Genomic DNA, 13,313 nt, shown 5'->3' on the forward strand with positions numbered 1-13,313 from the left:
GTCACTCACCTAGAACCAGACATCCTGGAGTGTGAAGTCAAGTGGGCCTTAGGAAGCATTACTATGAACAAAGCTAGTGGAGGTGATGGAATTCTAGCTGAACTATTTCAAATCATAAAAGATGATGCTATGAAAGTGCTGCACTCAATATATCAGCAAATCTGGAAAACGCAGCAGTGGCCACAGGACTGAAAAAGGCCAGTTTTCATTCTAATCCCAAATAAAGGCAATGCCAAAGAATTGCCACACAATTACACTCATTTCATATGCTAGCAAGGTTATGTGCAAAATCCTTCCAGCTATGTTTCAGCAGTTTGTGAACTGAGAATTTCCATATGTACAACCTGGGTTTAGAAAAGGCAGAGGAACCAGAGATCAAATTGCCAACATTTGTTGGATCATGGAGAAAGCAAGGGAGTTCCAGAAAAAATATGTACTTCTGTTTCATTGACTACACTGACTGTATGGATCACAGTAAACTTTGGAAAATTCTTTCGCCTGTCTCCTGAGAAACTTGTATGCAGCTCAAAAAGCATATATTCTCTAGAACTGAACATGGAACAATGGACCAGTTCAGAATTGGGAAAGGAGTACATTAAAGCTATATATTATCACCCTGCTTATTTAACTTATATGCAAAGTACATGATGCAAAATGCTGGGCAGGATGACTCACAAGCTGGAATCAAGATTATTGGAAGAAATATTAACAACCTCAGATATACAGGTGATATCACTCTAATAGCAGAAAGTAAAGAGGAACTAAAGAGCTTCTTAATGAAGGTAAAAGAGGGGAGTGAAAAAGCTGACTTGAAACTTAACATTCAAAAAACTAAGATCATGGCATCCAGTCCCATCACTTCACAGCAAATAGAAGAGGAAAATGTGGAAGCAGTGCAAGATTTTATTTTCCTGGGCTCCAAAATCACTGTGGATGGTGACTGCAGCTGTGAAATTAAAAGACACTTGCTCCTTGGAAGAAAAGCTATGACAAACCTAGATAACATATTAAAAATCAGAGATATCACTTTGCTGACAAAGGTCCAAGTAGTCAAAGCTATGGTTTTTCCAGTAGTCATGTATGGATGGGAAAACTGGATCATAAGGAAGACTAAGCACTGAAGAATTGATGCTTTCAAACTATGGTGTTGGAGAAGACTCAAGAGTCCCTTGGACTGCAAGGAGATGAAACCAGTCAATCTGAAAGAAATCAACTCTGAATATTCTTTGGAAGGACTGATGGTAAAGCTGAAGCTCCAATACTTTGGCCACTTGATGCGAAGAGCTAATTTATTGGGAAAGACCCTGATGCTGGGAAAGGTTGAAGGCAAAAGAAGAAGGAGGCGGCAGAGTATGAGATGGTTAGATAGCATCACTGACTCAGAGGACATGAATTTGAGCCAACTCAGGGGAGACTGTGGAGGAAGAGGAGCCTGGCATGCTACAGTCCAGGGGGTCTCAAAGAGTTGGATATGACTTAGCAATTGAAAAACAACATCAACACATGAGCAGCAGAAACTCAGAAGCAAAGAACCTTATAAGCCTGAAATGCCTAGCAGTGAAAAATCTGTGTCTCAGACTTGACTACTCTCTTCCCTCAGAGTCTCTGCCCCATAGCCCAGCTGCATGGCAGACTTCTCTCATACAGTAGAAGGTAGTATAGAGTATTGACAAATTGAATAGAGTACTCAATGACTATTTGCCAAATTGGATTGAATGGTCAATAACATGTTCTTGACCCCGAGGTTCCAATATACTAGTATAGAAAGAAGTAATGCTATTTTGAATAGGAAAAGATGGACCTCAAATATAGGAGGAGGGATTTGGATAGGCTAAAAGGAACATTCTTCTCTGATAATGAGGAATTGGAAAGAACCTCTAGAATCTCCTTCTTTAGGTATCTTTAAAAAATGGTTGAACACATTCTCTTGGGGACATAGGAATGGATGAAACTCAAAGACAATAGTTTGTTTTCTTGATTACTTCTTTCAAAGACGTCAGTCCATAAAGAGTCATGGACACTTTGTCTAGTAAACAGAATGTCATAACTCTAGCCTGATTGCTTTGTGGAATATGTCCTTGATTGCTAAAAAGTTCAAATGGGACTTTTCTTGATGACCCTAATGAAATTTCCTCTTGAGATACTCAGGGACAAAGATCCAGGTTTTGGAGGACCACTTTGAACACACATACATATATACACTCAAAAGCAGAATGCAGAAATACTGTTTCTCAATTATTCTGGCTCTTCTTTTTAACACTGCAAAGATTAATCTTTAGAAAAATGGAGGAATAAAGCAATATTGGTCTGGTAAATGAATGTTGGGGAAGGCCCATATACCAAGAGACATGCAAGGCTTAAAGCTTGAGGCTATAAACCTTCCTCTTTTGAAGGAACTTTTTAGTGTGATAAAAATAGAATCAAACAGCTTAAATAAAGAACATAGTTCATTGAATACTTTGAGTATTGTGCTGTAAAATGAAACTGGATATGAAGGGATGAGGGCTTCCCAGGTAGCTCAGTGGTAAAGAATCCGCCTGCCAATGTAGGAGATGCAGGAGAAGTGGGTTCAATCCCAGTGTCAGGAAGATCCACTGGAGAAAGGAATGGAAGCCCACTCTAGTATTCTTGCCTGGGAAATCCCATGATCAAAGGAGACTGGCGGGCAACAGTCCATGGGGTCACAAAGAGTAGAATATGACTGAGCAAATAAACAAACAAAAATGTGAAGGGAAGACTTAGAGGCTAAGTCATGTTGGAATTCCAGTAGAACTTTCTGAGAGATTAAATGTTTAGGCTCATATCTATGAAAGCCATATTTAAAAGATTAGAAGTTTAATAATCGCAGTCAAGGATTTTTCAGTATTCTTCTTTCAGGGTGGAAGTTGAGGACATGAATACAAGGGTATGGTGGGAGATAATAGATTTCCCCATGGATCACATAACTAAAAAAGAACTTCTACGCTTAAGAACATTGCTTCTAATCGTATAATGAGGGCACTGTTAAATGTAATATAAAAGACCATGATATATAAATTAAGTGTCAAATAGAAAATACATTCTTAATTCTAAATATAAGTGAAGAATTCTTTCTGATATAAAATTCAGCAAAATCTTTTTGGATCCATCTCCTTGAGTAATGAAAATAAAAACAAAAATAAATGGGACCAAATCAAAGTTACAAGCTTTTGCACTGCAAAGGAAACCATAAACAAAATGAAAAGCGAACCCACAGAATGGGAGAAAATATTTGCAAATGAAGTAACTGACAAGGGATTAATCTCCAAAATTTACAAACAGCTCATGCAGCTCTATATAAAAAAATAAACAACCTAATCAAAAAATGGGCAGAAAATCTAAATAGACATTTCTCCAAAGAAGACATATAGATGGCCAAGAGGTATATAAAAGATGCTCAACATTGATAATTATTGCTGCTGCTGCTGCTGCTGCTAAGTCGCTTTAGTCGTGTCCAACTCTGTGCGACCCCATAGATGGCAGCCCACTGGCTCCCCCGTCCCTGGGATTTTCCAGGCAAGAACACTGGAGTGGGTTGCCATTTCCTTCTCCAATGCATGAAAGTGAAAAGTGAAAGTGAAGTCGCTCAGTCGTGTCCAACTCTTAGCGACCCCATGGACTGCAGCCCACCAGGCTTCTCCGTCCATGGGATTTTCCAGGCAAGAGTAGTGGAGTGGGGTGCCATTGCCTTCTGTGATAATTATTAGAGAAATGCAAATTTAAAAAAATTAGTATCACCTCACACCAGTCTGAGTGGCCATCATCAAACATTCTATAAACAATATATGCTGGAGAGAATGTGGAGAAAGGGAACCTTCTTATACTGTTCATGGGTATATAAATTGGTATAGCCACTATGGAGAACAGTATGGAGGTTCTTTGTAAAACTAAAAATAAAACTACCATATGGTCCAGCAATCCCATTCCTGGGCATTAGAGTTTTCTAATCTGAAAAAACACAAGCACCCCAATATCCACTGCAGTACTATTTACAATATCCAAGACATAGAAGCAACCTAAATGTCCTTTGACAGAGGAAAGGATATAGAAGATGTGGTACATATATACAAGGGACTGTTACTCAGCCATAAAAAAATGAAAGAATGACATTTGCCACATTATAGATGGACTTAGAGATTAAATTTCTAAGTGAAGTCAGATAAAGACAAATATCATGATATCACTTATATGTGGAATCTAAGAAAAAAATGATACAAATGAGCTTATTTGCAAAATATAAACAGACCCACAGACTCAGAGAACAAATTTATGGTTACCAAAGATGAAATGTAGGGGAGGAGGGGTCAATTAGGAGCTTGGGATTAACATATACAAACTATATATAAAATATAAAGCCTTGTTGATAGTCAACAAGGACCTACTGTATAGCATAGGAACTCTACTCAACATTCTGCAATGACTTATATGGGAAAAAATGGATATATGAAATGCATGACTGAATCACTTTGCTGTGCACCTGAAAGGAATACAACATTGTAAACCATCTATATTCCAATATAAACAAAAATTAAGTTAAAAACGAAGATTTCTTTAATTCATACATTGCTTATTTCTTAGTCATAGGAGAAATTTGAACATTGATACTGAGAAAATATTACATTCTATTCATTTATGAAGATTCTTGTGGAGTTTCATTAAAATATGTTTGCCTCACCTTATTTAGGTATTTTGGGTATCCTCTATAAGATAACCTTCATGTAAATTGGGCTTCCAAAACTGGAAGCATAGAAAATGATCTGGTCTTTGAAAATGATGCCTTATGTTGTCCAGTTTTTCTTCCTTGTGAGGGGTTTGCATATTTAGGACAGTCATCGCACATTTTGAAAACCATGTGTGTTTCACTCCCAAGACCATAATGTTTCATCTTTCCCATGAAATCCCTTCAGTCAAGGTTTCCTGCTGACCTCCCAGAGCATTTCATTCTGTCTTTCCTATTTTGTTAATATCTGCTACCTGCCCATCATTCTGCTCAATGCTGGGGAGAGTCAGGGCTGCCAACTAATATCTATGAGATATAATTTGATTAATTTGGGGTTTTACAGATCTTTACTAAGATTAAACTTTTTTAAATAAAATAATAATAGTTATTAGAAAAAATAAAAAAGAGAGAATTACATGAAACAAAATGTAAAACTGTCTCCTCTCCTTACAGGTAGCCTTATTGATAAGGGCAGAGAAGTTCCTTGTCCCAATATATCTCCTCTCTATACTTACGATATTCTAGAACTTTTTATACAAATAGAATCACATTTACAAACTTTCCAGAGCATTTCTTGCTTAACACTTTTGATGTATGATGTTTTCATGTGTTGTGGTTTGTGGCCAGTAGGTGGTGGGGTCTGGGATCTGAATCCCAGTGTGGTGAATATTACAGGCTGTAACCCACTGCTTCGCTTACTTTTTAGTGCTCAATTCTCATCTCTGCAATATTATTAGAGAGAAAGCTCCCTGAGAGAAGGACCATGCTGTTTTTTGTATCTTCTATAGAACATAAGGCTATGCCAGGTACAAAGAAAGCTCTCAGGAGATAGAAGGTAAATTGAATTAAGGGTGGTATGGGCCAGAGGAGGCCAGCCCTGAAAAATCACCATTGAGTTATAGTGCATGTGATGTATATGTATAATTATATCTAAATATCTAGATAGGTATATCTAGAAATTAAATTTTCTTTTTCCTCAAAGAGTCAATAATATCATATTTACATATGTGACATGTCTAATTTTATCTGAGCTTCATCCCTGTGAGGTGCAGAGGGAAACATTTAATACTTCCATTTAATGGGTTTGGAAGTCATGCAAAGAGAGATTCAGTTATTTTTTGGCAGTAACACAGATTAACTATGATCTGAACACTGGTCTCCAGTATCCCCTATACTTAGTTCAGTATCCTGTCCCCACGATTACTTTGCAACTTTTGCACTTAACAATTCCCATATATTTAAGCATCTGCTGCTGCTGCTGCTAAGACACTTCAGTCATGTCCGACTCTGTGCGACCCCATATATGGCAGCCCACCAGGCTCCCCCATCCCTGGGATTCTCCAGGCAAGAACACTGGAGTGGGCTGCCATTTCCTTCACCAATGCATGAAAGTGAAAAGTGAAAGTGAACTTGCTCAGTCGTGTCCAACTCTTAGCGACCCCATGGACTGCAGCCTACCAGGCTCCTCCGCCCACGGGATTTTCCAGGCAAGAGTACTGGAGCGGGGTGCCATTGCCTTCTCCGATTTAAGCATCAAGTAAAGAAAAATGATAAGCCAGCTAAGAAAATTAATGTCAACATATTAACCATATAAGTACCTATTCTTAAACACAATGGAATATTTCAGCCATAAAAAGGAACAAAATTGGGTTCAATGTACAGCCATGGATAGACATAGAGACGTCATACAGAATCAAGTCAGAAAGAGAAAAACATATATTAATGCAAATATGTGGAATCTAAGAAAATAGTACAGATGATCTAATTTGCAAAACAGAAATTGAGACACAGACATAGAGATCAAGCATATGGATACCAAGGGTGAAGGGAGGGGTGACAAGATGAATCGGGAGATTGGGATTGTCATATATACACTATTGATGCTATGCATAAAATAGATACCCAAAGGAAAAAAACAGATAACAAATAAGATCCTACTTTATAACACAGGGAACTCTACTCCATGCTCTGTGGTGACCTAAATGGGACAGGAAATCCAAAAAAGAGGGGATATATGTATATGTCTACTGCTGCTGCTGCTAAGTCGCTTCAGTCGTGTCCGACTCTGCGACCCCATAGATGGCAGCCCACCAGGCTCCCCCGTCCCTGGGATTCTCCAGGCAAGAACACTGGAGGGGGCTGCCATTTCCTTCTCCAATGCATGAAAGTGAAAAGTGAAAGTGAAGTCGCTCAGTCGTGTCTGACTCTTAGCAACCCCATGGACTACAGCCTACCTGGACCATAAAGAAGGCTGAGCATTGAAGAATTGATACTTTTGAATTGTGGTGCTGGAAAAGACTCTTAAGAGTCCTTGGACAGCAAGGAGATCAAAACAGCCAATCCTGAAGGAAATCAACTCTGAATATTCACCGAAAGGACTGATGCTGAAGCTGAAGCTCCAATATTTTGGCCACCTGATGTGAAGAGCCAACTCATTGGCAAAGACCCTGATGCTGGGAAAGATTGAAGGCAAAAGGAGAAAGGGACATCAAAGGACGAGATGGTTAGATAGTATCACTAACTCAATGGACGTAAGTTTGAGAAAGCTCCAGAAGATAGTGAAGGACAGGGAAGCCTGGTGAGCTACAACTCATGGGGTTGCAAAGAGTCGGACATGATTTAGCAGTTGAACAACAACAATGGTTAATTCACTTTGCTCTACAGTAGAAACTATTAATAACAGACCATTGTAAAGCAGGTACACCTCAATAAAAATTAATTTAAAAATCTAAGTACCTGTTATTCTTTTTTTTTCTTTTTTCTAAAGTTCTTACCATCACTGTGAAAGCATGCACAGCAGAGAAGTTCAAGGTCGGGTCATCAGTTTTCTGTTGGTAAACCACACGATACTGGAAGATGATGCCATTGGGAGAGTCTGGCTCGGTCCAGTTCAACAGAACTGAATGGGCACCGGTGACTTGAGCCCAAGGTGCCGGGAAATCTTGAGGTGGGGCTTCCAGAGTTCGTGCTGATGACCACGGACTGTCCACAGAGCCCCTGGAGTTACAGGCTCTGACCCGATACTCATAGAGCGTGAAAGGCCTCAAAGTGTCTGCATCGTCAATAAATTCAAGGGCTCCTTCTGACCAGACAAACACAAGGGATTCCTCTTCAATGCCAGTAGGACGTCTGAAAGGAAACCAGGAAGGAGTCAGTGACACCGCACACTCTCTTGAGTTTGTGGACAGAGTAAGAAATTGCTTTTTAGAAGAATTCGTTACAAACTCAATTTTTCAACAGTCCCGTTAACAAAATGAACATGGTAAGTCTAGTAATACGAGTTTGCTTCGGAACTCTTTAAAGGGCAAAAGTCAAATTTATTTCAGATGGCTTCTCCAAAACCTAGTAAAAAGCAGAGTATGCTCAAAATATTCTTTCAACTATCTAAGAAAGGAATTTAGTCCCATCTTTAGATTTTACTGATGTCAAAATTGGGGCTCATGAAGTCAGACAGAAAAAAACAAGTAACTATCACTTTGTTGTACATCTGAAACTAACAGAACATTTTAAATCAATTATATTTCAACCTTCCCCCCCCACACCCCCCAAAACCCCTAAGGCCCATGCAAACTCTTCTGGGACTCAATATATAGAGCATCGGAGAAGGAAACAGCAACCCACTCCAGTATTCTTGCCTGGAGAATCCCATGGACAACAGAGCCTGGCGAGCTACAGTCTAGGGGGTTGCAGAGTTGAATACGACTGAGCAACTAACACCCACACACACACACATAGAGCATTAAATGTCTAAGTAAGAGAAATGGAATTGTCACTTGTTAGAATGACCCCAAATATGTTATATGATATTTCATTTGGAACAGACACTTGCTAATCTGGGTATAAAATCATGATGCAGACCTGACCAGAATGGGAAGTTTCCAAGGAATTGTGGTTGGTTTCTTTCTGTGTTACCAGCATTTGAACCCAGTAAGCTCAATAAAACTTTTTTAAAAAATTAAAGTATAGTTAATTTACAAAGGGGTGTTAATTTCTACTATACAGCAAAGTGATTCGGTAGATACATTCTTTTCTATATCCATTTCCATTACGCTATATCTGAGACTACTGAATATAGTTCCCTGTGCTTTACAGTAGGACCTTGTGGTTTATCTATTCTACATATAACGGTTTGCAAGTCCTAACCCCAAATTTCCAGTCCAAGTAATTTTTTGAATGAATGGCCCAAAGTCATATAATTCCATGAGTTTTCTGCATCTTTGCCTCATCTCTATCAACCCTTCTTTCCTATGAGGGTAAGTATTCTAGGATGGGGAAGAATTATACCCAAGGGATGACCCTTTCCTCATTTTGCTTTATCTCCAGTTAAAAGATTGATGAATAAATGAGTATTTTCCAGGCTGTTAGGGGTATTTAATTAACTCACTCTTCAGATGCTGGCATGTTCACATGCTGCCATATCAGATTAACCATCAAAATGGAAAGGGTTATTAAGACAAAGTAAATGACAGTACCTTTCAAGAAAAGGCAGGATATTTAAAATCTTTGGCTTTGAGAATTTGATGATACTCAAGTTGATAAGTCACTATGACCTGGGAAAGAGCAATGACAGTCTACCTGCTGGAGGCTGTGAAGAACTCACAGATAATCCCAGTGACCTGCAATTACGGTTCAACAACCCACCTCATGACTCCTTGCCACCATACTGGGCCAGACTCTGCACCCCGTACAGGTGTGCAGGGTTCGGCTTTTGTACTTGCTGCTGACACCAGGTACCAGGTGCATCAGTGGGATGGATCCATTCTAATGAGGACCACAGGGCTCACAGCCAAAAACTCCTCTCGGTAAGTTTTTCAAAAGGTGTTTGCTGAGAATACAATGCAGCAGACAAACACCTGAACCTCTATGGGAAAATAAAATGGTCTGTTTTGTCTGGCTTCAAACTTTCTATGACAATTGAATGAATTTTTGTTAAACTCTCATGAATTCCTACATTGAGGTGTAGCCACAGTTGTCATAAAACTGACATTCTATTAAAACAGAAAAGAAAAAACAAAACAAAAAGGAAAAAAAGTAGGAGAAAACATAAAAAATTAAAAAAAAGAACACACACACACAATGGATATTCTTTGTTTTTACTTTTTTAATGGAAGGATAAGTGCTTTGCAGAATTTTGTTGTTTTCTGTCAAACCTCAACATGAATCAGCCATAAGATATACACATATCCCCTCCCTCCTGAACCTTCATCCCATCTCCCTTCCCATCCCACCCCTCTAGGTTGATACAGAGCCCCTGTTTGAGTTTCCTGAGCCATACAGCAAATTTCCATTGTGGATATTCTTTTAAAAATTGCCTGAAAGTGTAAATTTTAAAAATCTGTACTATGTAAGAGATAAAGTATTATGTTAACCCCAAATTTATCCACAAGAATAGTTGGAGGATGCAGCCTGGTTAAATATTCAGTTCTGATAAGAAATAATTAATATTATAGTGAGGTAACCATTGGAAGGACTGATGCTGAAGCTGAAACTCCAACACTTTGGCCACCTCATGCGAAGAGCTGACTCATTGGCAAAGACTCTGATGCTGGGAGGGATTGGGGGCAGGAGGAGAAGGGGACGACAGAGGATGAGATGGCTGGATGGCATCACCAACTCGATGGACATAAGTGGGTAAACTCCGGGAGTTGGTGATGGACAGGGAGGCCTGGGGTGCTGCGATTTATGGGCTCGCAAAGAGTTGGACACAACTGAGTGACTGAACTGAACTGAACCATTTCATCTGTGGTATTTTTTTTAAAAAATAGGACATTTTTATGTCTGAATGAACTCTGAATAGAAGATGTTGAATAGACAACAATTTTTTCTAATTTATTTAAGATGTAAGCTTCAACTGTTCATTTAACTGGAAATGTTTCCTCCGGAACAGTCTGTGTGCAGGAAAACCACATTTCCGGTTCTCTCTGAAGAGCCAAGTAGTTGCCTCTGCTTAAGCTCATGTGGGAGATACTTCAGTAATTCCCTCTTCTAATTCAAGTTAATTTAATTTTGCTTAACACTTAAGAAGAAAACAAAAATAATTATTAAACCAGGAACTATATATTTAAAGGGCATTCATACTTACGTTGTCTTCATGTAGTATAACCTTTTAAAGAACTCCCTACCCTCTTGGAATGCCAATAGTTCTTAGTGTTTATCTTCAAAAGCAATTAAAATAAAATCCTATAATTTAACACATTTCCCATAACAATTTAAGATTATGAGACTGCCAACCTTACCTCATGAAGAATATTAAGAATACTCTGAATTTAAATAAATAACCAGAAACACGTATAGTCACAGGAGATGGGTTGTAGGCCTTGCCACACCATTAAATGACCTTGGGAAAACTCCCCTGTATTCTCTGGTTTCCATTTTACTTTGTAAACTGGAGTAAATGAACTTATAGCGCATAATGTCGAGAATTTTGGTAAGAATTAAATAATTCTTATTTAATTATGCACATGAAAATCACTGGATCAAATATAATACATAATACAAAGGAAGTTATCATTGAAATGATGTCCAAAGCCATAAGAGGGTGTAGAGAAAAGAGAACCCTCCTACACTGTTGGTGGGAAGGTAAATCGGTGCAGCCACTATGGAGAATTATATGGAGGTTCCTTCAGAAACTAAAACTAGAATTACCATATGATCCTTGCAATCTTCTGAGTATAAATCTGGGAAAGACAAAAACTCTAATTTGAAAAGATACCTGCACTCCAGTTTTCACTGCAGTCTTATTTATAATAGTCAAGACATGGAAGCAACCTAAATGTCCATCAAAAGATTAATGGATAAAGAAGATGTGGTACATATATACAATGGGATATTACTCAGCCATAAGGAAGGATGAAATAATGCCTTTTACAGGGCCTAGAGATTATCATACTAAGGGAAGCAAGTTCAGTTCAGTTCAGTCACTCAGTCGTGTCCGACTCTTTGCGACCCCATGAATCGCAGCACACCAAGCCTCCCTGTCCATCACCAACTCCTGGAGTTTACTCAAACTCATGTCTATCAAGTCAGTGATGCCATCCAGCCATCTCATCCTCTGTCGTCCCCTTCTCCTCCTTCCCCCAATCCCTCCCAGCATCAGGGTCTTTTCCAAGGGAAGCAAGTTAGACAAAGACAAATACTGCTTGATATCACTCATACGTGAAAACTAAAATGTGATACAAATAAACTTATTTATAAACAGGAATAGACTCACAGATATAGAAAACAAACTTATGGTTACCAAGAGGGAGAGATGAGGGGGAGGGATAAATTAAGAATTTGGGATTAAAATATACACACTACTATATATAAAATAGATAAATAACAAGGTCCTACTGTATAGCACAGGGACTATATTCAATATCTTGTAATAAACCATAATGGAAAAGGATCTGAAAAGAATATATATATGTATATGTACATACATATATATGTGTGTATATATATATATATATACATATAAAACTGAATCAATTTGCTGTACACCAGAAACTAACACAACACTGTAAATCAACTATACTTCAATTAAAAAGAAGAAATGATGTCCACAGCCAATACTGAGGAAGACAAATCCAGCAGTCATGTAAAGGCTGCATTGAACAGGGAGTGACAGCATGTCACCACACAATGAAGTCATCTCAACGGTCTATGTGAGCATAAATGTGAATCCTGAATGAGGCTGCTGGTAGAGGAAGTGGAAACACAGGTGATTTAAAAAATGCTTTGGAAAGTCTGAATCATCCCACTTTCCTGAGTGAGTGTCTGCTCTGGAGCTGGGGGGAAAGACTTCAAATGCCTTCCAAAAATTTTAAAGCTTAATTGCACTTAAAACTCTTCAGTGATTTGTCATGGAACTGGCCTGTGTTTATCACTCCAGATTCACCTTCTGAGATTTCTATTCCAATTTTACTTTCTGGTCAAAATCCAATGCTTAAAAAACCATCCAATCCTTGCCCATGTTTCCCTTGTATTCCATGATATTTCATGCTTCCATGCTTGGATATCTGTTAATCCTGTTCTGCAATGTCTTGCTCCGTTCTTCTTCATTTTTCTCCTCCTCTCTATAGGCTAACTCCAAATCAGTTTGTAAAACTCTACCCTCATTTTGTCCAGTAAGTCTTTCCCTTGCTTCTCTCTCAAACAGGGTTATGCATTTTTTGCACTGACAGCTGTTCAATCATGTCCAACTCTTTGAGACCCCATGGACTGAACCCTGCCAGTCTTCTCTGCCCATGGGAATTCTCCAGGCACGTATATTGGAATGGGCTGCCATTCCCTTCTCCGGGGGGTCTTCCCAGGTCTCCTTCATTTCAGGCAGATTCTTTATCATCTGAGCCACTGGGGAAGCCTCAAACAGGGTTATAATATTCTCCTATGTGCTCAGCCTTTTCCTTATGGACTCACTTGTCACCATGTATTATAACAGACTTTCCTTTTTTATATGTCTCCTCCTATCCCTCAAGCTCCCTGCAGGCAAGGACTCTACTTATTCTCCCACACACTCTCAGCACCTAGTGAAGCGTGGCACACGGTAGTGGACAATGAGTATTTTTTGAAGCAGTGACTGGATAACCAACTG

The 13,313-nt window shown here is 38.9% G+C and overlaps 1 protein-coding gene across 1 annotated transcript in view; it reads right to left on the reverse strand.

Annotated features, from left to right (window-relative positions):
- The window catches only part of USH2A (usherin), a 923,574-nt gene that overhangs the window by 128,946 nt on the left and 781,315 nt on the right, over positions 1-13,313 (reverse strand). The window contains exon 60 of the mRNA NM_001191425.2: positions 7,513-7,867. Coding sequence (NP_001178354.2) covers positions 7,513-7,867 — 355 coding nt within the window. The remainder of the gene's footprint in view (positions 1-7,512; positions 7,868-13,313) is intronic.

The sequence above is a fragment of the Bos taurus genome, chromosome 16 (assembly GCF_002263795.3).
Source record: "Bos taurus isolate L1 Dominette 01449 registration number 42190680 breed Hereford chromosome 16, ARS-UCD2.0, whole genome shotgun sequence".
Lineage (NCBI taxonomy): Eukaryota > Metazoa > Chordata > Mammalia > Artiodactyla > Bovidae > Bos > Bos taurus.